The 24140-nt window shown below is 36.7% G+C and overlaps 2 protein-coding genes across 2 annotated transcripts in view; both read right to left on the bottom strand.

Moving 5' to 3' along the window:
• Positions 1 to 551: 551 nt before the first annotated feature.
• On the bottom strand, positions 552 to 12369 carry LOC116711128 (sushi, von Willebrand factor type A, EGF and pentraxin domain-containing protein 1-like). The gene is made up of 11 exons (XM_032550511.1): positions 11926 to 12369; positions 11687 to 11786; positions 9970 to 10040; positions 9435 to 9617; positions 8745 to 8929; positions 6939 to 7124; positions 3270 to 3311; positions 3122 to 3163; positions 2988 to 2992; positions 1978 to 2023; positions 552 to 1752 (listed from the first exon to the last, which is right to left on the bottom strand). Exons 5-11 carry the CDS (start codon positions 8812 to 8814, stop codon positions 1712 to 1714), a joined length of 432 nt encoding a protein of 143 aa, XP_032406402.1. The 5' UTR covers positions 8815 to 8929; positions 9435 to 9617; positions 9970 to 10040; positions 11687 to 11786; positions 11926 to 12369; the 3' UTR covers positions 552 to 1711.
• A 3006-nt stretch (positions 12370 to 15375) lies between these two features.
• The window catches only part of magi3b (membrane associated guanylate kinase, WW and PDZ domain containing 3b), a 159837-nt gene continuing 151072 nt past the window's right edge, over positions 15376 to 24140 (bottom strand). Inside the window, 5 exon segments of the mRNA XM_032549281.1 lie at positions 15376 to 18585; positions 21849 to 21987; positions 22623 to 22760; positions 22896 to 23001; positions 23467 to 23563. Of these exon segments, the coding sequence (XP_032405172.1) occupies positions 17504 to 18585; positions 21849 to 21987; positions 22623 to 22760; positions 22896 to 23001; positions 23467 to 23563 (1562 nt within the window). The 3' untranslated portion in view covers positions 15376 to 17503.

Below are 24140 nucleotides of genomic sequence, written 5' to 3'. Positions count from 1 at the left end.
ATTTGTATAAAACAAATTTGTATTCTTATTGAATAAATTACTTTTTGGTAAGGGTAGATATGCGTGTTGGTGTCATGCTATCGTTATAGAAATACGTTCTGCATTTCACACTTAAGAAACTGAAAACTATTCCTGCAGACAGGAATTCTTCTAATTATAAAAATAGTCTTGGCTCTGTTTCCTTTCCATTTGTATCTTCAGGTTTTATTTTGAGTAACCCGGTCTTAACCACTTTTTCATTATTACTTTAATAACAATAATTTGGTAAGCTAACTGTATTGCGTTGCACTTTGAGCTGAAGTGACGTAAAAATGCAGTACCTTGCGTACCACTACATGGATCCCGTGGACCACCACTGGTTTCAGGAACACAGTTTGAGAACGACTGACCAAGATGATTATTAATTCATCTCAGTCACCTTTAATTCTTATAATAAAATTTTTAACTTATTAAAGCTAAAGAAATTTGACTTAATTCAGTGGCAGCCATCAACCAGACGTGATTTGAATATTGTTTTTTTTTTTATCTAAAAAATTCAGAACAAGGACACAGAAAATCAGCAAAGTTTTATTTTTAGTGCATGAACAGAATGCACTAAAATGTCAATGTCATAGCAATTCATTTTAAATATTTTCTTTTCACTCAAGGAGTTCCTTTTTTCTAATGAAGCAATGCAAGGACACAGTATGCTGCAAAGATGACAGAAAATTGTCAGAACAAAAGTGTCTGAAAGTCAAACAGTGCAGGGAAGATAGTGTTATCTCTCTCAGGACCAGAGTGGACAACTTGTACCTGGTATTCAGAGCTGGATTTACTCAAACATACAAACTATTGCACAAAACTCAAAACGTAAGCAGACCTGTAAACCGAAAACAACTTGATAAAATTCAAGTTTACCCTCCATTTGGCTTTTATTAATGTGAACTTTATCACATAGTTGTGGACATATGTGATGGACATCTTTATCTTTACATATGCATAAATAGATACATTGTACACACATTATTTTATTGTCAAAAATAGATTATTTCTTTTTCTATTTTTTTTTTTATAAGAAAATGTTTCATTTTAAAGTTGCTTTGGAATCTTTCTCAATAAAATGGTTTGTTAATATTCTGCATAGCAGATAAAAAAACCCCACAGTAAACAATCATGAAAATAACGAATCTTCACTAGCCTCCAATGCAGTCTGTAAACTGCATTAAACCAACTCTATCATTCCTGAACAACTTGGATTATATGTCGGTCCTGATAAAACATCACATAACAGAAAAACCTGGAAACTCACAGGCTTAAGATTTATGAAAACATTTAAGCTACACTTTTTTCACTGACTGAAATCATTATAACACAAGTAGAAAAAGTGTTTACAACATATTTAGTAGAAAGAAAAGAAATTAAGTGAAATAAAGTATTTTCAATCTTTAAGTAATTAGGTAAAAATAATTATAAAAAAGTTCTCTTTGCCTGTGCCGCATATCTTCCCCTTCTCTCATTACCGACTTTCCTGTTTAACCGGTCTCAAGTAAAGGTCACTACAGCCAATAAAACTATTAAGAAAAAGTGCTTCTAAAAATTAAACTTTGAAACAATACTATACCATATATGACGTTTGGTTTTCTTCTTTTAAAAGAGAAAACAATAAGATAATAAAAGGGAGCCTGCTTGCTTTATCTAAGGCTTGGTAAGGCGCTCAGAGTTTGGAAGTCCTTCATGTGTAGTAGATGTCCCAACAGCTGGGTCCAGTTCCACCTGAGATAGAAACAGAGATAAGAAAGCAAGTACTAACTCTTTAATCAGAGTTGCATTTTCATTGTGGTGGAAAAAGAAAATTGACAACAGTGATGTTTTTTCTTGCCCTAATATGGACATTATATTTGTACTTCATATTTCACTCAGAAAATAACAAAAAGAAAAACGTTAAAACAGCTTAAACAGGCTTGTTTGGTATTCTGAAAATACATATGAAATGGATACCTGAATGAAGAACTCCGTCATCAGCTCTTCTCCAGTGACATATGAGCTATAGTGCCATCAAATAAGAAATTTGTGCGAGAATTATTGGCCTGCAATTTCTTAAAATAAATGTTAATTGATTTAATACATTTGTAATTAGCATTCCATGGAATTAAGGATGTGTCACTGTAATGACAATATTTTTCTTACAGAAAAATTCTTATTTTTCTGTAATAAGAATTTATTACAGAAAAATAAGTGTAAATTCTACACCAGTAGAATTTACTACTGGTGTAGTAAATTTAATTATGTCAAATTCTACACCAGTAGAATTTGACATAATTAAGGCTTCCTTTTACCCAATTCTGCATTAGTATAACATTAAGTCGCCTTGAAGAAAGCATTGATGGTTGTCCAGTCTAAACTTTGTGTGCTGTATCTTCACATCAAGAACAGATGGCAAAAAAAAAAAAAAAAAATCCTCAACATCTTTCAACTTGTTTATGGGGCTACTTATAAGGCTTTAAGAGCCCATCGACAACTTATCAAAAGCATCTGTAATGCATCAATAGTAAAGAGTCTGAGCAAAAATGGCATCTATGGGGGAGTTTGAATTTAAGTTCAAGAGAGATGCTAAGATGAGGTTAAACAGGCCATTGTTGCTCTAAAATCCTTTAACATAATTTTTAAAGAGTGGACAAAGTTTTCTAAAAGCAATGTAGAAAACCTACTGGGCAAAAAAAGAAACCTGTAAATGGATTGTATTTAGTTTCAAGGAAAAAATCTCAAGCATTATTACACAGTTAGTTAATGTGCATTTTTCTCCTTGGCAGTATTTTTCATTTTCACCCAGTTAGGTTGACATTGCCAGCTAAAATTTAAACAACTAAATATGCCTACCTGTTTTTACATATTAAGAACCAACTACATCAATGCACAATAAAACCCCTGAAAATTAATGATTGTACATTGTTTCAGTGATTTTCAGTGAGTTTAATGTCCTATAATGGAATCAAAGTGTTCAACCTTACCTTGTCTTTACATGTGAACATGCAGATGTTGAAGGGACAGAACATGCAACAGAGAAAAGGAGCAGGAGTTGAAAAGCTGAATTATACATATAAACAAATATGATTATTTGTAAATATAACATACAATATCTCACCAGTAAGACAACTGTTTACAAAAATTCCAACTATACTGCAAACTGTGAAGAAAATGAAAGAAAATATGTTTTGATATTTTTCATTTCACTTTCAGTCACAGAAAATGCTAATATTAATTTCACAGAGAGACACTTTAATTCATGTTACCTATCGCAATAATGGCCACACTGCCTATACGAGGTGTATTTTCTGTAAAGACAGATAAAATCATTACAAAGCCCAACCAATGATAACACATCTTGTTCTCATCTTTAGACTTCAAAACAATAAGTCACCTTCTTTTATAGTCTCTACACTCTCCTCTCCAAGTACAAAACAGTGTAGTTAGTGGATTTACAACACTTATAGCAAAAATCTGATTAAGTTTTTATAAGAAAAACATCAACACACTTCACAATTCTTCAGGAAACTGATAAACTCCTGCAGAGGTGTCAAGAGAGGAGAAACATCCACTTATCATTCTCCAAACATGCTAAGATTCTTTCGTATGGCCGTGGTTCACCAAGTTCATCACCAGACTGGTAATCAGTGGTTTTCAACTTTTACATTGTCTGAGAAATCTATAATTTATTTCCCGCTGTAGTACACAGAAAATTCACTTGATTACGACAAAAAAAGAAGAAAAGAACAGAACATTACTGCTGCACTGACAAATTTTAAGTTAAAAAATTGCTGTCCAGCTTAATTGAAAAATACATTTATGAAGACATTTAGAGCTTTTTAAAAGAAAACATTTGATACTTTTTCATAAAGTGGATTCTGATGTACTGGTGTAGTAATATTTTTATCACATGGTATTACTCTATAGCCTTTACATGACAAAGTTAGCATAATTCTCATATATTTCCTAATTTGGATTAAAACAAAATGTGTGTAATCCCTCCCTGGGCTGCCTCCATGCAGTGGCGGAGGAACTGGAGTGTCCCAATGATCCTAGGAGTTATACTGTCAGAGGCTTCATGCCTCTGGAAGGGTCACCCAAGGCAGAAAGGTTCTAGGTGAGAAACCAGACAATTTGCAGCCCAAAGATCAATTATGATGAGTACAATCAATGGAATCAGGGTTCCCTCGCCCGGATGCGGGTCACCAGGGCCCCATTTTGGAGCCAGTGCTTGAGGTGAGGCAAGCTGGCGAGCGCCTTTTGGCTGAACTTTCATCCATATATTCTGGCCAGGAAAAGCCCAAAGAGGACACGTGGGTCCTCCTTTCCATGGACTCATCACCTGTGGAAGAGGGACATGCAGAGTGTGGTCTACATGTCCTTTGACGACTTGGAGAAGACGTTTGACTGTGTCCCTCCCTCTACGAGGTACTCCGGGAGTATGGCATACTAGGCCCTGCGATACGGTCTTTTAGGTTCCTGCTTGATCTGTGTCAGAGCTTGCTCTGCATGATGATAGTAAGGTGGGCTCATTTTCGGTGAGAGTTGGACTCTGCCAAGGTTGTCCACTGTCACATATTCTGTTCATAATATTCATGAAAAGAATCTGTAAGTGCAGCTAAGACATTTAGGGGGATTGTTTTTTGATGGCCTTATAATTGCATGTTTGCTTTCTGCAGATGATGTAGTTCTATGGGCTTCATCAGGTCGTTAAGTTTTTGCTGGAGTGGTTTGCAGCTGAGTGTGAAGCAGCCAGGATGATGATCAGTGTCTCCAAATCAGAGGCCATGCCCTTGAGCCAGAAAAGGGAAGAGTGCCTTCTTCGGCTCACAGAAGGGGTCCTGCCCCAAGTGGAGGAGTCTAAGTATCTTGGGATCCCACGAATGAGGGAAAAATGGACCCCGAGATCAATAGGCCAATTAGTGAGGGAGCAGTACTGGTCTCTTGTCGTGGAGAGAGAACTAAGTCAAAAGGCAAAGTTCTCAATTTACCAGTCAACTTACGTTCCTACCCTTATCTATGATCACAAGACTTGGGTCATGACCGAAAGAATGAGATCACAAAACTCAAGTGGCCAAAATGAATTTTCTCCACAGGGTGTCTGGGCTTCTTCTCAGAAATAGGGTGAGAAGTTCAGTCATCCAGGAGGGACTCAGATTAGAGCCACTGCTTTTCCACATTGAGAGGAGGTAGTAGAGGTTGCTCGGGCATCTCACTAGGATGCCTCCTGGACGCCTCCCTGGTGAAGTGTTACAGGCACGTCCTACTCAGTGGGGAACCATAGGAAGACTCAGGACATGCTGGAGGGACTATGTAAGCTGGCCTGGGAACGCTTTGGGTTTCCGACAGAGGAGCTGGTCCAGGTTCCTGGGGAGAATGAAAACTGGGACTCCCTACAGAGGCTGCTATCCCCACGACCCAACTCAATATTGTGGTGTGGTAAGGAAATCTCTGAAGGGAACACATTCTTTTTAATAAACTTTTACAGAAATATATATTTCTCATCACAAAGTACAGTAAAAATGTGAAACTATGGCAAAATATTCTTGTTACGTATTCTATTTCGTCAAGATGGCGCCGGCGCAGCTGGCTGCCTGCAGACGCAGCTCCCGTCGTGTGTGTTTGTCTGTGTATATTTGCTGTAACCGATTAAGGATCCGTGCTTGAAGAACCCATGGATCATCAGTTGGGCTTTCCACAATGGCTGGATGTGGTTCTGTCGATGTTCTCCGCGTTCGTCTGCTACTTTTTATACTCTTGGTTGCGGAGAACCTCGCCGAGAGGAGTAGCGGCATTGTTTGCTCGAGTGAACGGCTGATTGCGCTGTGTGGGCCTCTGCTGCTGCCCGGAGACGGGCCTGTGGTTCCGGAGGAGTTACGGAGGAGACGATGGGGCTGCGGGTCTGGAGTTAAACGGAGGTAGAAGAAGAGACGGCGCAGGCCAGCGTTACCGGCGATTATTGTGGGGAACGTGAGGTCTTTGGTAAATTGGACAGACGAACTCACGGCGCTGGATAGGACCCAGAAGGAGTACTGGGAGTGCAGTATCTTCTGCTTCACGGAAACCTGGCTACACTCGCTTATTCCGGACTACAGCGTGGAGGTTCCTGGATTTTCCTTGGTGCGGGGGACAGGGACATTTCCACGAGTCGGAAGAAGAGGGGCGGCGGGATTGCACTTATGTGAGTGAGAGGTGGTGTAATCCCGGCCATGTTAACGTGAAGGAACAGATTTGTAGCCCGGACATTGAACTTCTGGCTGTGGGAATGCGGCCGTGTTATTTACCGAGGGAGTTTACGTCCGCCATTTTGATCGCTGTTTACATTCCCCCATCAGCTGATGCAGCGGTGGCCTGTGACGTCATCAGCTCTGACACAGCCAAACTCCAGACTAAACACCCGGACGTTGTTATTGTGTCTTGTCTCTTGTCTTGTCTTGTCTCTATGCTGTAACTGCGAAGTAATTTCCCTGCCGGAATGAATAGAATAGAATAAAATTACTTTATTCATCCCAGCAGGGAAATTATTTAGTACTTCTATTCTATTCTATTCTATTCTATTCTATTCTATTCTATACATTGTTTTGTTGCAGGAGCAGATGAAATACTTTTTGTTGTAATTTTGCCTTCTGTGGTCTATCCTTTAACAAAGAATTCAGCTGCAATCATCCTGAGTACATATCTTCTGCATTTTGATATTTTCTTGATATGCAACATGCAGCTAATTTTAATTTGGCATGTGCAACACACTTTATCTACAACTGACATTCATGCACCATCCATTGGTTTATAGGTTTAGTTCATAGGAATCATCTATGTTGTAATCTCTTATTCAAAACTGCTAATCTCCACTTATATATGTTAGCAAGACACATTTTGACAAATTACCAACAGTTTAGGGTAAAGTAACTTTAATATACAAGTTAGACAGGACTCACTCTTACAGATTAGATCTGGCTCAGTCCAATTTCCACCAATGCAGGTTATGATCTCAGAGCCACTTTCTTTTTCATATCCATTGCCGCACTCATATATGACGTTTGTACCCTCTGGGAAATCCTTTCTTAGGAGGGATTCATCAGTGAGAACCATGTTCTCTCCACCTTTAGGTATGGGACAATAAGCTAGGAGAAAATAAAAATCTCGTAATTGAGCAGCATTTCATCTACCACTTCAAAAGGGAGGTGCTCTGCCCGCCAAAAAGAGAGCCAGCCCCTCCATGAAGACTCATGTAGTAATTGTAGGTTTTCATAGGTAATGTCATTAATTTTGTCAAGCTTTCTAAATAACATCAGATCACGTTGTCAGCCATTTCCGTCCCTATGTGATCGCTCCTCTACTTTCAGATCTCTCTCAAACTAGATTTTATTGTTGATGATATGAATGGACCTTACCAAGCTCTGCCCACAACCAACCCACGTGACCGCAAGTCTCACAAGCAAAGCCTTGCAGCGTGTTGTTTCTATGTCAACATGACTCGATTAGTGCATCATTTCTACCGGATTTTCACAATATATCATCTACTACAATGGACAGAGGAACTAACAAGTTCATGTCATCATCTGGGAGGAGGTTACTGGTTTCTCAGTCACAAGCTGGTTGCAAACCTGAGGCCAGCAGGTGTCAGTCAGTTATGCTAGATCTGAAATTTGGTTTGATGACGTCAATCTGAGAAGCTACAGATTGATAGGAGGAACCAAAGAGCTCTGTAAAGGTAAAGGCAAATCTTCTGAAGTTGGGATATAATTAATTTAATTTCACATAATTACCACGGTAGAAGCCATTTGTTTGTTAAAATTTTATGAAATGTATTTGTTCTATTTGATGTTTGTTGTGAAATGACGTAAACTCACAAAAGAACGAGGTAATTAGTCCAACGTTTAGAAACTACAGCGGCTGTAATGCGACACAGCAAAAGTAAACAAAGGTAAAATAACCCAAACAGGTTATCAACTCAAAACCACTTCCTACCTTTTACTCTCTCTCTCTCTTTGTAGTTTAAGCAGACCTGTTACCGTGGCAACCGGCCTGCGCCCCACAAGACGAGCAAAGATTATGTTAAAAACATAACATTCAGTTTCGTTATGATATCTAGTTTCCAGGCTTGATATTTATTTCTCGATTATTAATCAGCGCTTCCCTGAACACAGCGATGGTTGATTGACTAGCTGTACTTGATGCTAGAGTGGCTAACACGAGTAACAGTTTAGTCCAAAGCCATTTCTGCTAAAATAAAATCTTTAGTGTATGTCAGATACAGTACACATTGCATATTGATCTGTTTAGCTAACGGGAGACTGTGTAGCAGACAGGCTTCAAGGTGTAGAAGTTGTATCAGTTCTGCCATTATGCTGTACTTAGCTAACGGGAAGCTAAGTGTGTTTGTGAGACGGCCACGTAGAATGGGCATCAGCCAATGAAAAGCGGCCCCTCTGGTAAGGTCCATTGGGTGTCTGTGCCAATACGCATTTGCCTTGAGCACTGTTGTGGAACCAAGTTGTGGACCTCCAAATTTTTGTGGACATTTTTGAAAATATTCCAATATAAGATTCTAATTTCTCCTCTTTTACAATTTCAGTGCATGAATAACAGTAAGATTGTTTCTTTTACGTAGACTGGATAATGCACTATTTTACAAGTGGTTGAAAGACAATTTAAGTTATTCACAATGTATTTGCAAACTGTTTGTATATTGTCTCAGCTAATCAGATCTTCTGTGAATTCTGAAATAAAGCAGAACTTACCGATGCATTGTGGTGGCTCATAATCATATTCGGCAGTTTCAGTACACCTAATGGTTTCAGTCCCAACCATAGTGTATCCTGTGTTACATGTGAAATTTATTGTTTGTTGATATTCTGGTTTATCAGTCACTATTCCAAGAATGTTGCACCATTTTCCACTTTAGTCGGTTTGGGACAAGTAACAACTGAGAAAATTAGAAAAAGAAAATTGCTGTTTTAGGTATACAGTTCTTTATAGCCATATTGTCAGGCAGTTTCTGTTTTGTGATTTCTTGATTCTTTGCAATAAAGAGGTTGCTATAAATATAAATCATCCTCTAGCAAATGTGTCACAAAGTACAGTATAAACACAATAATAAACAATGTTGGGATTTTGCTGGTATTGTTTATACACTGATTTGCAATTGGGAATTGTTGTTGTATCTTATATACAACAACAAATCCCAGTATAGTTTTAATATTATGGCACATTTTTGAAAATATTGCAATATAAGATTCTAATTTCTCTTCCTTTACAATTTCAATGAACGAATAAAAGTAAGATTGTTTCTTATATGTAGACTGGACAATGTGCTATTTTACAAGTGGTTGAAAGACAATTTAAGTTATTCACAATGTATTTGCAAACTGTTTTGTATATTGTCTCAGCAATCAGATCTTCTGTGAAGTCTGAAATAAAGCAGAACTTACCGATGCATTGTGGTGGCTCATAATCATATTCGGCAGTTTCAGTACACCTAATGGTTTCATTCCCAACCATAGTGTATCCTGTGTTACATGTGAAATGTATTGTTTGTTGGTATACTGGTTTATCGTCACTATTCCAAGAATGTTCACCATTTTCCACTTTAGTCGGTTTGGGACAAGTAACAACTGAGAAAATTAGAAAAAGAAAATAGCTGTTTTAGGTACACAGATCTTTATAGCCATATTGTCAGGCAGTTTCTGTTTTGTGATTTTTTGATTCTTTGCAATAAACAGGTTGCTATAAATATAAATCATCCTCTAGCAAATGTGTCACAAAGTACAGTATAAACACAATAATAAACAATGTTGGGATTTTGCTGGTATTGTTTATACACTGATTTGAAATAGGGAATTGCTGTTGTATCTTATATACAACAAATCCCAGTATAGTTTTATTATTATGGCACATTTTTGTGCTGTTTTAGGTACACAATGCTTTGGCCAACTGTGTTGAAAAAAAGAGAATTAAAACACTTACGGACACAATCTCCCTTTCCAAACCACCCTATGGCCAGGCACGTTCTATAGCTGGATCCAGATATCACGTAACTGCAAAGAGACAAAAGAATTCATAAAGAATGATAGAATCTGATGAACCATAAAAAAAAGTCCAGCTCGTGAATAAGATTTAATAATTAAAATTATGGTACTTATTCTATATTTGCTAATTACTCTTTCACACTGAGTCATACATTGGAGACAGGGTCCAAACAACAACCTGCACCCTTTTAAGTACCGGTAGGTGTTTTTCCAAAATAACACTGGTTATATAATCCTTTTATATAAAAGAGAAAGTTTTGTTTCGTTTTAAAGTAAAATTGTACAGTACAGTATATATTCACAGCCATCCATAGTGCCTATGTTTCACCCTGAAAATAGGGGAGAAAGGTGGTAAATTTGCTGCACAATTACTTAATCAAGCAAAATCTAATCTCAATTAAAGAAATACAATTATGATAAAAGCTTTTGGAATTATAATTTTTTTAAACAAAAAAGTCTTATTTAAAAAGCAATTTTTTAATAAAAATCACTAATTTTTGCCTCATGAATTGAAAAACTGTTTGCAAAACAAGGTAAAGTACATAGACTAGGCTTGTATAATATTTGCCTGTCTTAATGTTGAATTCGTTAACTAGCACACCTTTGTCGAGTTGCATTAAGTGTGGCAAAATACCATAAAAATAAAATAAAATAGGAAGATTTGAAAATACATCTGCATTTTGACAACTGTTTTAAATTGCTTTATTTATATATTTGTCATCACCTGTAGGACTTGTATTTGACTGTTCTGAGGTAACATAATCTGTACAGAGGAATGAATGATTTGCATTTCATTGTGTTTTTCTTTCTTTTTAACTACTTGCATAATAAAAATTTATGGAATTTTATGTTCACAGGCTCCCTCTTAATAGCTTCTTTGGAGACCTGAGGCACTCACTATTATTTTTCAGTTATGATCTGTGTTGATCTATGATCTGTATTAGCTGGTAAAACAGTATGTTGTAAGTTCATCATGGAATTTATTAAGTTGTGTGAGTGAATAAACTGAAACTGAATGAAGGTTGTTGCAGAAAAAATTAGGTAAGATTTGCTGTTAGCGTCTGGCGTTAGTTGGGCGGGGCCTAACTACAGGTAGTACTATACTTCATGTACAGTACTACCTGAAAATAGGGGATAAAGAACCAAGAGTGCCATTAAGTTACTTCTCTCATGTAGTAGTTTAATGGAATGGGAGGAGAGCAAAAATGTCTCCTAATGGTGGATGTGGCACTATCAATCACTGATTACTGATAAATGGATTGCAATTTTCTTAAATAAAATGATACAAACATTAACACCGCATTAAGGTTTTTTACAATTTTCTTATTAATACTTAATAATACTGTTAATAGACATCTATCAATATTGATGGATGGATGGATGGATGGATGGATGGATGGATGGATGGATGGATGGATGGATGGATGGATGGATGGATGGGTGGGTGGGTGGGTGGATGGATGGATGGATCAGTGTGATGGATGGATGAAACAGTGTAATGTGAAAGTGAACCACACCAGCTAAAAATGTAACAAATGTTGCAATTTCAGTCCCCAATTGAAATGACTTACTGCGAGTCAAGGCATACACTTGATTTTCTGAGATAACACAATGACATTTAAGCAGAAAATAATGGAATTTGAAATCATACCTACCCTTTGTCACAGGTTACTTTAATCAATGCACCAAACAGAGTACCTTCGCTGGTGTTAAATAGCATGTGTGGTTGTGCTTCAGGGAGACCACAGTCTTTCTCTTTGATATAAAGAAAAACAACAAAAACAAAACAAACAGTAGACATCAGTGTAGGATTACATAGAGCCAAAATGACAATGTAACGCATGTTGGATGACTGCGTTTGTTAGATGTAAAATGCAAGTTAGACAGGACTCACTAGTGCAGATGATATCTGGCTCGGTCCACTTCCCATCGACGCAGTTCATCGTCCCAGTGCCACTTACTTTGTAATATCCATTTCTGCACTCATATGTGATCACAGTACCATCAGGGAATTCACTTTTTAGGAGGGATTCTTCTGTGAGAACTGTGTTCTCTCCATGTTGAGGTATGGGACAATCAGCTAGAAGGAAAGAAAAATTAAGAAAAATCACACACAAACACACACATAAAAGCTAAGCTGTTATTGTGGTAATGGGTTATTTTAAAGTGATTCTACAAAATATGTTGAAAGAATAAATTAGTTTAATTTTAGGTTTGCACACACAAAGATGAACTAACAAGGAAAAACAAATATTGAGATCTAGTAACTTGTCATTGTATACACATTACATAATTAATCTTATACTCTACAGGCATAATCTTGCAGAATCCTTGTAAATAAGGATTTAAGTTAGATAAAACACAGCAGACTAAAAGGCCAGCTAAAAATATTTAATGGGGTCTTACAAGTACTAAACATAGTCTATCCTTCATATACTGTAGCTTCAGCGTTTTGAATAATAAGAAATGTTTTTAAACATCCCACCTAGCAAACAAATGTTCAGAGGATGTTTAATGATTGTCATCTGAAAATCAAACTTTGTTCCAGGAGTCCGAAAATAAATGAGTAGGGCTGGGGAATGTTCATAAAATGCTTTGAAATACTTTTACAAAACTTCTATACCACACTTAGGCTCCTCACCTGGCAAAGCCATATCATCTCAATTCAAAGAACGGCTTCATGTCCGATTTTCTCACTTCCTTTCATGCATGATGTCCATTTCATTTATTTAGACATTTCTTGAAGGAGAACTTAAATCTCCCATAGTCCTAAAAAACGGGGTCCATTGGAACCAGTAAGCTATTTACACTGTGCACGGTCCGTAGGGGTCATGCTGACCCCGAGTGTACTTTAATGAGGCTAGATGTGTGTGTGCTTTCGAGAATTGATAGGCTGACGGGACACCACCATAATTTCCCCTTTCTCCAGCCGTGACATCTGGCACACTCATCTCGAACATTGCACAGAGACTGCAGGAGGGCTTAAATAAATGCCCAAGAATTGCTTTAAATTACAGTTTAAAAAACAAAACAAAACCAAACCATTTATTCCACACTGGCCGAGGTATCCCTCTCCAATTTCCATTTCTTCTTTCTCTTCGATTTCTTAGTATTATCATTTATTTATATTCAAACCAGAAAAAAGCCAGTACAGAAGAAGTAAGCTGTGCCAAAAAAAGTAATATAATGAACAAATGAGATTATACACAAAGGACAAAAAGAAACAAAAATAAATAAATAGATATTGCCAACAGAGGATTAAACTGTGATATCAGTGCAATATAACCTAAAAGAAGTTGCCTACCTGAATTTCCATCTTATTTTCGGGTTTCTGGAACAAAGTTGAAAAGTTGTTTTTTTAACAACTGCAGGTTTTAAAATGCTTAAGTTTTTCTTGATACATTTCATAATTTTTTGAAATTTCCAAATCGCTTTGGATAAAAATTGATGCTCTGTACCAGTTTTTTTTTTTTTTTTTTTTACTGATATTTCTTCTTACATACAATTATAAATTGTAAAGTGGTTTTTATTAATTTTTTTTTTTAAAATCCTTACTTTTGACTTTGTAGTTATTACAGATTATTTGACATTTAGCTTAACAGCTAACCAACGCTCGCTAAACGGCTGTTTAATAATGCGCCACTTTGACGTTCCGCGAACGTCGCCATGACAACATTCAGGGAACGTTGGGTGAACGTTTATTGCTACTTGGAACCTCCTACTGAATTAACGCACACCTGCAGTATGTTTTGCCTTCTAAATGTTACCCCCAAACAAAATTAATACATTTCTAATATGTTTACCGTTAGATGTATTTTCAAATTTAGCAATGTGGCATTTAAAAGAAAGGGGGGGAAAAAGAACAAACAATAAAACATTTCAATAAATGTAAAAGCTGAGACGCCAGTTTGGACTATAGTTGTTAAACATCCAAGTTATTTTTAAATGAAGTTGGTCTTATTTGTCAAAGTGACCCTGACACCATGAACGTAATCTGCTTTTATAACAAAGGCTATTACAGCAATATCAATTCTAGTTGCATCCGGCACCGTACTACTGACCTGCAACATTCCCGACAAATAGGTACAGGATGAGGAGTTTTCTCTGTCTGCCGGTGTCCAGCAAAATCTTCATAACATAGTGTGGAAGGAGACAAACTATCCTGATAAAGCTGTATCTACCTCAGTCCAAATTTAGACATGGAGATGGTGTGTAGAGACTCTCCTCACGGTGTAAACGATTTTCCCTCCACTGAAAACTAGAATTCACTTTATTGGTCAAGTCAATACTGTACAGTTAGTTAGTAGAGGCAAATGGGCTGAGGTAGAAAGATTTCAAAATAAAAGTCTTGTTTTTTCTGTAAATGCTTGTAGAAGCCTAAATTCAGTTTTTGTTCATTCAGACCTTTAGGATAAATTATGTTTATATTTCTTATGATAATTAATTTAGTTTTATAAAAATGATTACTAGGTAAATCTCTATTGCATAGTAATTTATTATATTGGACTATACTAAAGCATTGTAAATTTGCATATCTAATTGCAGTTAAGGATTTTAGGGTGTGGCTAGGGAGAGTTAGTTGGGCTCTTGGAGTGGAGCCACAGTTTTTTGACCTCTCTCTGTCTCTTTAGATTTTCTTGTTTTACTCTTTATTATTTCGTGGAAAAGTAACTTTTGTACCGTTTTTATTTCTGAAGTAAACCGTTTAACTTGATCAAGAGGATCCAGTCTGTTTTTTTTTTTTTTTTGTCTTTTCGTGATCAAGTGGACCGCATGGGAAAGACAGAGAGCGTCAAGCTTATGGCTTCATTATTTAGGAACCTACATACCGTCTTGGAAAACTAATTAATGGTTTACTGTTTTTCTTAAACACAACTTTCACAAAAATATCACGGCATGCTATCGTTATAGAAATAAAAGTTCTGCAATTCACCCTGAGAAACTGAAAAAAATATATTCCTGTTAACATAAATTTCTCCAATTAAGTAGTGCTGGTGTTGTTTTCTTTCCACCAGTACAGATTCCACCTGTATCTTTAGATCTGCTTGAGTGACTTTGTCTTAACCACTTATCCATTATTATGCCATTATTATTATTAAACTCAATCCTTCTGGAAGCTAATTGAACACATAAGAGTACACATTACAGAAAAAAAAAGTTTATATGCAGTTTCTTGCGGACCACTGGGGGTGCCCGCGGACCATGTAGGTCAGTCTATCATGACTGACCTAGATGAATTAATGAATTAAAGCAATTTGACTTAATTCAGTGACAGTCATCAACCAGACGTGATTTGATTATTGTTTTTGACAATCTAAAAGATTCAGAACAAGGACACAGAAAATCATATTTTCAGTAAAGTTTTATTTTTAGTGCATGAACAGAATTCTATGTCAAGGTCATAGCCTAACCTTTTCAATCCATTTTAAATATTTTCTCTTTTTAATTTTTTTTACATAAAAAAATAATAGAGCAATTTTAATATACCTCTATTTTTTTCTTCTCCCCAAAAGAGCACTCAGCAGGTTTGTTTATAAAGGTGCTGTACAATGTACAAACATTTACATCTACTGGTCCTACAGAATGTAGAAGGTACCACAAGGAGTTCTTTTTTTCTAATGAAGCGATGCAAGGCCACAGTATGATGCAGAGATGACATAGAAAATGGTCAGAACAAAAGCGTCTGGAAGTCAAACAGTGCAGGGGAGAGTTGTATCCTTCTCAGGACCAGAGTGGACAACCTGTGCCTGGTATTCAGAGCTTGATTTACTCAAACATACCAATCAAACTATTGCACAAAACTCATAGCATAAGCAGACTTGTAAACTGAAAACAACTTGATACAATCAAAGTTTACCCTCCACTTAGCTTTCATTAATATTAATCTTATCACATATTTGCTACAATACTGTGTTCCCTGAGCTCATCTGAGTGTGTCTTAAATAGTATATTTCAATTTCTCAGATTTCACTGTTTTAATTTCAAATTTGTCATTTTCTATTTTCTCATAACTACCTGCTTTGCAACTCCATAATCTATGTTGATGGCTTGCCTACACAAAAGCAGTACATCAGCAGCATGGACAGCGTCTTAGTAAAACACTACATCACTCTGGCCTCTGTCATCCTTCAGGCTAATCTAATGCACGACCACACAACAGGATAGACGAACGACGTACAGTAGTCAGTTTCTCTGTAGTTAAACATAAAACAACCAGGAACATCACTCAAATCTGGTAAAGCTTTACATAAATTACCTTGAACCCTTTAGAAAACATGAAATGTCATTGTAAAATAAATATATTACCAATGCATTATACAAAATGAATTGGTACTCATTGAACATCATTAGTTAAATACAGCTCTTTCTGTTATGCTACAGGGGCAGATGCAGTGCAATGGAATTTAATAGATATCATTTGTAAATTATGACACATTCAAATATGTATATATATGTATATATATATATGTATCTATAATATAACATATTTCACAATGAGACATATTTTGAGAGATTGCAAACATTTAGGTACAGCAGTTCGAATGTCTATACATTTCATGAAGTACTATGAAAAGTCTATGATAATTCCTACCAATGAAATACATTAGGAACCAGATGAAAGATCTGATAACTTTAGTAACTGGGACATTTTGGTCTATATCAAAACATGGAATGGGACATTATATATATATATATATTCATCTGTCATCTCAATAAATTACACGCTCTGTTATTATACACATGGTAAACAAGATATCAAACCACAAGTTTCTGGTCTTTTTTAATGATGCTGAAAGAGTGCCGTGATAAAACCCTCAGAACAGTCAGAAGTAACCATTAAAGTAAACACTTTTACACCAGTATTTCAAATCAGCCCAGTGCTAAGAATGAGAATTATAAACAAGGAAGCGGTTCGTCTTGGGTGATGTGTAGAAAACGTGCAGTAAAATAAATTTAAGGACTAACAGCATGCACTTAAACAAGCCTGTAAGTAAAAAAATTAAATAAAATAAAGGTCTAAATGTCCACCAATGAGGCAAAATTAAACCCTACGATAGCCACATTGGGTGTTTACTACAAATCAAAGGCAGGGCCTTGCTCCTTTCTTTGCATATGGGTCATTGCATTGTTATGTGTGGGAATGGTCGTTATTATTCCACAGGAGTTTGGCAGGATTGGCACATTTTCACATTTTAAGTTGTCTTTTTCTGACAAGGCCCCAAGCGTGCCGTATGTGCTGAAGTCCCACACTGAAGATGCTGAAGCAGCGAACAAGGCAGAGGGAAGTGCTACATGTCACATGATATCAAACTATTCCCAAAATATAAATCTGACCACAATCTAAGGATAATGACAACGGGTCAGCATGTTGCACATCTCTGTTTCATGGAAGATCTCTGACAAAGAACCACTAAGATGATGAAATTGTAAAGATTTAGTAGCAGTTTGTGTCAGGGTGATTTAATGTTCTGTCACTGAGGGTCACGGAGGACTTCTGCTTTGGTGAGGATTTTGGCAGAACTTGGTACTTTCCAAGGCCCAGGGCCAACAGTTCCCTTTTGACTCTGGGTGGTTCTTGGAATGCTGTCTGTAGAGGCCACTACGTCCTCTTTTTTACGGCGTTCTTTGAAGTTAGATAATTTACCATCTCTTCCTTTTGTCTCCTGTGGTGAAGTTTTAGAGTCCTTTCTGCTCCAAATATCTTTAAAAAATGACAAAGAGTCTCTCTTGTTACCAGTGTCTTTGCTGTTAGTCTTGTTTTCTGCAGGGTTGCCATTAACTTGTCTGAGCTCAGAGTCTTTGCTTCTACTCGTTTGGCTCTCCCTCACTGTAACAGACTGTGTCCTGTGACGAAGAAACTCTCCCTCACTTCTTTTAAAGCTTTCTTGCTCAAGGCCAGGCCTTGTTCTTTTTTCATTTCCTAGTGTGTATCTTCTGATCTTAGGAGTTCCCTTCTCATCATTTTTATTTTCATTACCTAAGCTCTCTCTACTGAAAGGATCCTTTATTCTCCTGTGATGCCCTTGTTGATTCTCCATCTGCTGCAGGTTTGATACCAATTGAGGCCTGAATCGAGCCATCTCATGGTTAACAGTTTGTATTTTTGTGTTATTCATCTGAGGCATTTTGCTCCTGCTTGGCTTTGCCTCCTCTGACTGGCTCACAGTTATTTTGGGACTCTGATGTTGCTCTTTGGCTTTAGGAAATGTCTCCCCTGTTTTCTTTGGGCTGCTTAGCTCTCTGGAGTCTGTTATGGACCTGGTTCTCTTGGAGAACTTCAATTGATCATAAAGAAGGGGAGAGAGCCTGTTGATATTCTTTTCTGCCCACTCATCACTCTCTTCCAACGAGCCCAAATCCCTGCTGTGACGGGGCTCATGGCCTTGCAGGGATTTAGTGCTCCCGCTGCGAGAATGTTTCAGTTTGCCTGATAAAGTTGAAGAAAAAAAAGCGGAAGCCCCAGTGGGATATGGAGAGGACTGAGGTGATGTGTCAGAAAGAAACACCTCCTCAGAATAGCTTGTGGGTGAAATGGATTTTTGATAACGTCGATCTGAAAGAGAGACAAATGTTTTTCTTTTTTACATGTCAGCATAAAATACCTCCATGGGGCATACAAGAATTTCATTTTGAGTATGTAACAGAGAGAACTTCAGTCACTCAGGTTAGTAGAAGTAGGAAAATGTGAGTAAGAAAAGAATTACCAAGGTTAAAGAGAAGAGACCAGCTTAAGCAGTGATGGTGTTAGTGTTGGTGCTCAGTGTAATAGCATCCAGTAGAGGCTGTGTTACCTGCATCAGGGGCAATGAAAGACCCAGAAGAAGCAAATGATTAGACATTTATTTAACAAGTAAAAACAACAAAAAAAGATTTATTAAATATTAGCGAGACACCAGGAAGTTTCTTTCACTTGTAACCAGTTAGCAGCAATAAATATTTAATCAACCGCTTTTGTACAAGTCTTTTAAAAATTAAATTACAGGTGCTTCTCAGTAAATTAGAATTTGATCATAAATATGTTCATTTGTGCAGGAGTAATTTTTTTGTGACCCTGAATCTCTAAATGGAGTTTTATTCAAAATCCTCTGAAAGATTTAAACACAAGGAATGTGGTGCTGTGTTACTCTGGTTGTCTTTGCATTTTTTACAATACTTTTTTCTTTCACTCAACCTTCTATTAATGTGCTTGTATTCGGTTCTCTGTGAAGAACCAGCTTCTCTAGTTTTGACCTTTTGTGTCTGACCATCTTTGCAGCAGGTATTGAAGACTGGTAAACAAAACTAATAGTGTGTGAGCTATTAGCTGTAAGCCATAATATTTAAAATAAAATAGAAGAAGACACTTGAAATATAAATCTGTTATCTGTGTATCATGTATAATGCAATTGGACTGCTAAAATAAATTAAAATATTTTTATTGCCATTCTAACATGGAGGTGCACCTGCAGTGTCACGGAGGGCTAAATCACAGTTTCTTACTAGAACCTGTTTATGTTATACATAGTTCAACTGTGAATCATCTGTGTTTTTAGCTGGCATGACACACTTAACTGCATCTCAAATGATATGTTGTGTGATGCTACAAGATATTAAGTCTTCAAGCAATTGTGATAGTCTTTGATATATAACAATTATCAGTTGTGATTAATCTACTTGTTTTTCAATCAAGTTCTACTATATTTAATTAATTGACGCAGAGCAAAACCATCACAATGTAATTTGTATTCAGTTTACCGAATTAGCAGGTCCAGTTCATATCTAGTAACATTTGTGACATTAGAATGCTTCATACACTCTCTGTGACCTTTATCTTGTATCTAAAGCCCAGATATCTCAGGGTGTAAGCCTTTAGTGCAGCGAGATTCTGTCCAACAGACTGAAAATACCATCGGTATGCAAAGTGTAAAATCATGACACTGACATCTGAAATATGCCAGCCAACACATGTTGCATTCTAAACAGTCTTTTGTGATATTAATATTTTGCTGACAATCCAATGGCAAATGCATTTCCTTTTTACCACTTGCATAAAATTGAGATTGTTATCTGTGAAGAAACACTTAAGTTTCGATTTACTGTTACAGTTTGTCTACAAATAAAGACAAAGACTATCCGGATGGATGACAGGAGGTGAATCCTCATAAAAAGAGGGTTAAACCAATCACAAAAAACTGTACCTGACTGTTAAACAGAATAAACCCTCATTCGTCTTTGTGTATCCTCCAGGTTAAGGTCCAGGAGAGAATCAGCAATTGTTCCTGGGAGTTTTGCTGTTGGCAAAGTTTGAAAAATGGAACTGTCTCTAATATACATCCAACACCAGTGCCTTCATCATCACAAGCTAATATGGCCGGGACTAACTTTGTTATTTGGAAAGACAATGAAGTAACCTTGAGGCTTGAATATAAAATACAGGTGAATATCAAACTATGAAAATATCATTGCTAAATAAATTTACTTTAGCAGCTCGGTTCAAACAGTGAAAATCATATATACACTGAAAGGAATAATATTTTTTAAGCTTCTTTTTTATTAATTTTGTTTCTTATGGCTTACAGATAATGAAAATGCAAATTTGACTTTTTCAGAAAATGAGAATTTTCCAACAAAAAAGAAAAAGTCATGGTATGGCCTGTACAACACTTTGGAAGACAGTCACTGACTCACAAAAAGTAATCGTTTCCATATTAATGGAAAGTTGAGTAGAAGGTAAAAATGTGTTAGAAAAAGGTGCACAGGCAATGGTAATAACCGTAGCATCAAGAGGATTTAAGAGCCAATGCACACAGACACATCTAGGATGCAGTACCACATTCCTTGTGTTTAGCCCCTCCTGAACCTCAGACTACATCAGAAATCTTTTACCTGCGCTGAGGGGGAAAAACTGGACTGTTGCCCAGTGATCCAAACTCCTCTTTTTAGATGAAAATAAATTTTGCATTTCATTTAGACCCTGCAATGCAAATGATTTGAAGCAACCTAGCAGTGCCAGAGGCTGAAAGGCTCCTCATCACCTTGCTTTGACACAGCAATTTATGCAAAAGGAACCAACCAACTATTGGGCACACCTTCTGTACAGTACATGGACATGCATTCTAGCTGAATGAAATGTCAGTGAAAATAAAAAAAAAATATGTATATATATATATATACATATATATATATAGTTTCACTTTTGAATTGAATTGTTCAAATAAATTAAATTTCTGATTAAATTCTAATTTATTTTGATGCACCTGTTTGAGCAGAACAAAGATTTATTCACTCAGCCATGTTATGGATACCTCTGTCACCTGATCGCATCCCACTGGGCTTGTTTGAAATAAGCTCGACTAAAAAGTCTAAACCAAGCAGACTCTCAATGCATAACTGCTCTGGGAATGTTTGCAAACTGCACAGGGAGAGATTACAGAAAGCTTTCCCTAAATAACTCAGTGCTGGCAAGGTGGAATTTGCAAAGCTGTAATTTACGCCTATGGTGACAATTTAGAAGAAGATGGAACATTAAACATTTATGCTGACTTGAATGATGTCATTTGGAACTAATGCTTTAATGTTCATTGACATTTTTATAAGAATCCAATGAATTAAACTAGAGTCTTCATGCAAAACTTTGCACATTTTAAAAAACATTAAATTAATGTTTTTGTATTTATTATTGTATTGTATTTATTAAAACAATTCTACCGAGTGAATAAATACAGAAGTTCCCAATTCTCTACTAATGCTTTTTTACCCAACATGGTATTAAATGGCACAATAGAGTTCTTCAAGGCACAAAGCTTGTCCAAGAGGAAAACTGAATATATTACTCACTTCCGTCCTGGGCCAAGCCTGCGCCAGGTCGCAGCAGCAGCACCACTTTGTTTCCTCCAGCTTGAATCAGATCAATTGCCCGTGTATGGGAAATGCCACGAGCCGGCTCCCCATTAATCTCCACTATCTCATCTCCAACCTGTCAGCAATGCAGAAACACACCAATGAACAGCTAACGTACTCTGCAGAGTGTTTGTGCACACTGAGTCTCATTATCAGCGGATCTAAATTTTATGCTGCACGCAGATCCAGCTTTATAACACCCTATAGGCACTTTCTTTTAGTGAAGATGACAAAATAACTCCGGATAAAGCCTGTAAACATGTCAGACTGCTTGGCTTTAATCAACGCTGACATTCTCCACCATCCTTTGAAAGGCAAAGTCATGACCAGGGATCACAGTCTGGCAGGCTGTAAGACTGCTTCACACAAAAAGGCTCTTAGTTTTTTGCTCATTTTAGAGTCTCATTAAAATTTTGATAATATAACAATTTCTTTCCTAGTTATAGTGCCACCTTTCTGGAAATAAATTTAGTTAGTTGCATCCCTTTTTCATTATGACCTTTCTTCTCGTAAGGTTTAATTTATTCACCAAAAATTGATGTATGCAGTTTTTCTCTTCCAGCTCTGTGCTGTGATATGCAGTTATATTTCACCTTTGAGAAGATGATTGTGCTAATCAGATGAGGAATCCATGTGAACAATAATTTCATGTTGAAACCAGTAAAACCTGCTCATATTTAATGTGAAGACAAAGATTGTTAGAGCACTTACATGGATTCTTCCGTCCAGCTGAGCTGGTCCATCTTCTGCAAGCCTCAGGATATACAGGCCCATATTGTACTCCGTGCCCCCGCGCAAACTAAAACCAAAGCCTCTGGGGCCTCTCTCCAGCTCCACAGTCAGACAACCCTCCAATAAAGAAGAAAACTCTCAGAATGCACTTAAATATAACATAAAAATGCAGTCTAAATATCTTGCATGCATTCATTACACACCGTTGTGCAATTTGTGGAGTTTCAATGCACTCAAGATGTTGATAGTTACCTGGTTGGGTCCTGTCACACACAGTGTTCCCTGCTCACCAGGTGGAAGAGTTTTATGGTCAGACCAGTTGACTACATCCCTTTTGTCCTCCATGTCCAGGTTATAACTAAACAAACATTGTTATTTATATTACTTACTTCAAATGGAATGCATCAGGAGACCAACTCAAAAAGCCATTATGTAAATTATAAAACTGAATTTACTGCTAGATGCTTGCTGGGAGGAACAATTATAATGGGTATAGTGTTTTTTTGTTAGTTCTATTATAAATGTATAATAATCATGTCTCTTTAGCTGACAGTTCTCAGCTTACTGGACGTGTGCTTAGATTTTGTGCCTTATTTTGTAATGGCGTTTTGTTCAGATTAATATCTCACAGGTTATTGTAACAGTGTTTCAGTGAAATTATAAAACCTCAAATGTATTTTTATTTAACAAAAGTAAAGTTCTTTCCTGTTGTATTAACATTCATAACTGGACAGTCCTCTTTGCACGAACAGTCAATAACAACCTTTGCTGCAATAGGATATTTTGTGAGTTTTTTTCCCTTATCTTTCCTTCTGTATCTTACCGTTCATCATGAAGAGCTGACCTTTGTCCAATGGGTCTGTGTTGAAGAGCTGGACTCTGTTTAGCTGAACTTGCTCCCGATGGAGGGCCCTTGTATTCTGAAATACATTTTTATCATACTGATTAATGCCTAATAATTAGAAAAGCTAAAAAAGTTATTTCCAGCATGAATATTAATAACTTTAGTTGCAGAGATTTAATTTATACCCATATCAACAAAAGGCTAAAAACTACATGTTGCCTGTTAGAAAAATGCAAACTAAGTCTATAAAAGCTGCATGCAATTTGAAATTATTTCAGGGTAATATATTTGAGCAGCTAGATTGAATTGTGTGAAAGAAATGTCGTGTGACAAAGTTAAAAATGGTCTTAAATTTAAAATGAAATTAAGAACTTGAAAATTAGAGTCAAAATTAAATGTATCAACAGCTTTGAAGGAATGATGCTATAAATGATAGTTAGTGTTATTGGAGCTTTCCACACTACATTCTGAAAGGTCCTTGGGCAAAATGCTAGCCACTCACATCGCTCCTATTCTGCAAATCAGTGTAAAAGGTTGTGTGAATGGTTGAATGAATCTTCTAATGAAAAAGCCTTTTGAGTGGAGGGCGAGATTAGCAAAGCGCTGCATAACGAGCATCCATTCAGTGTCCATCACCTGCCTATGTTGTACAT

Source organism: Xiphophorus hellerii, chromosome 20, assembly GCF_003331165.1.
Source record: "Xiphophorus hellerii strain 12219 chromosome 20, Xiphophorus_hellerii-4.1, whole genome shotgun sequence".
NCBI lineage: Eukaryota > Metazoa > Chordata > Actinopteri > Cyprinodontiformes > Poeciliidae > Xiphophorus > Xiphophorus hellerii.
This window is presented reverse-complemented; position numbering and strand designations above follow the sequence as displayed.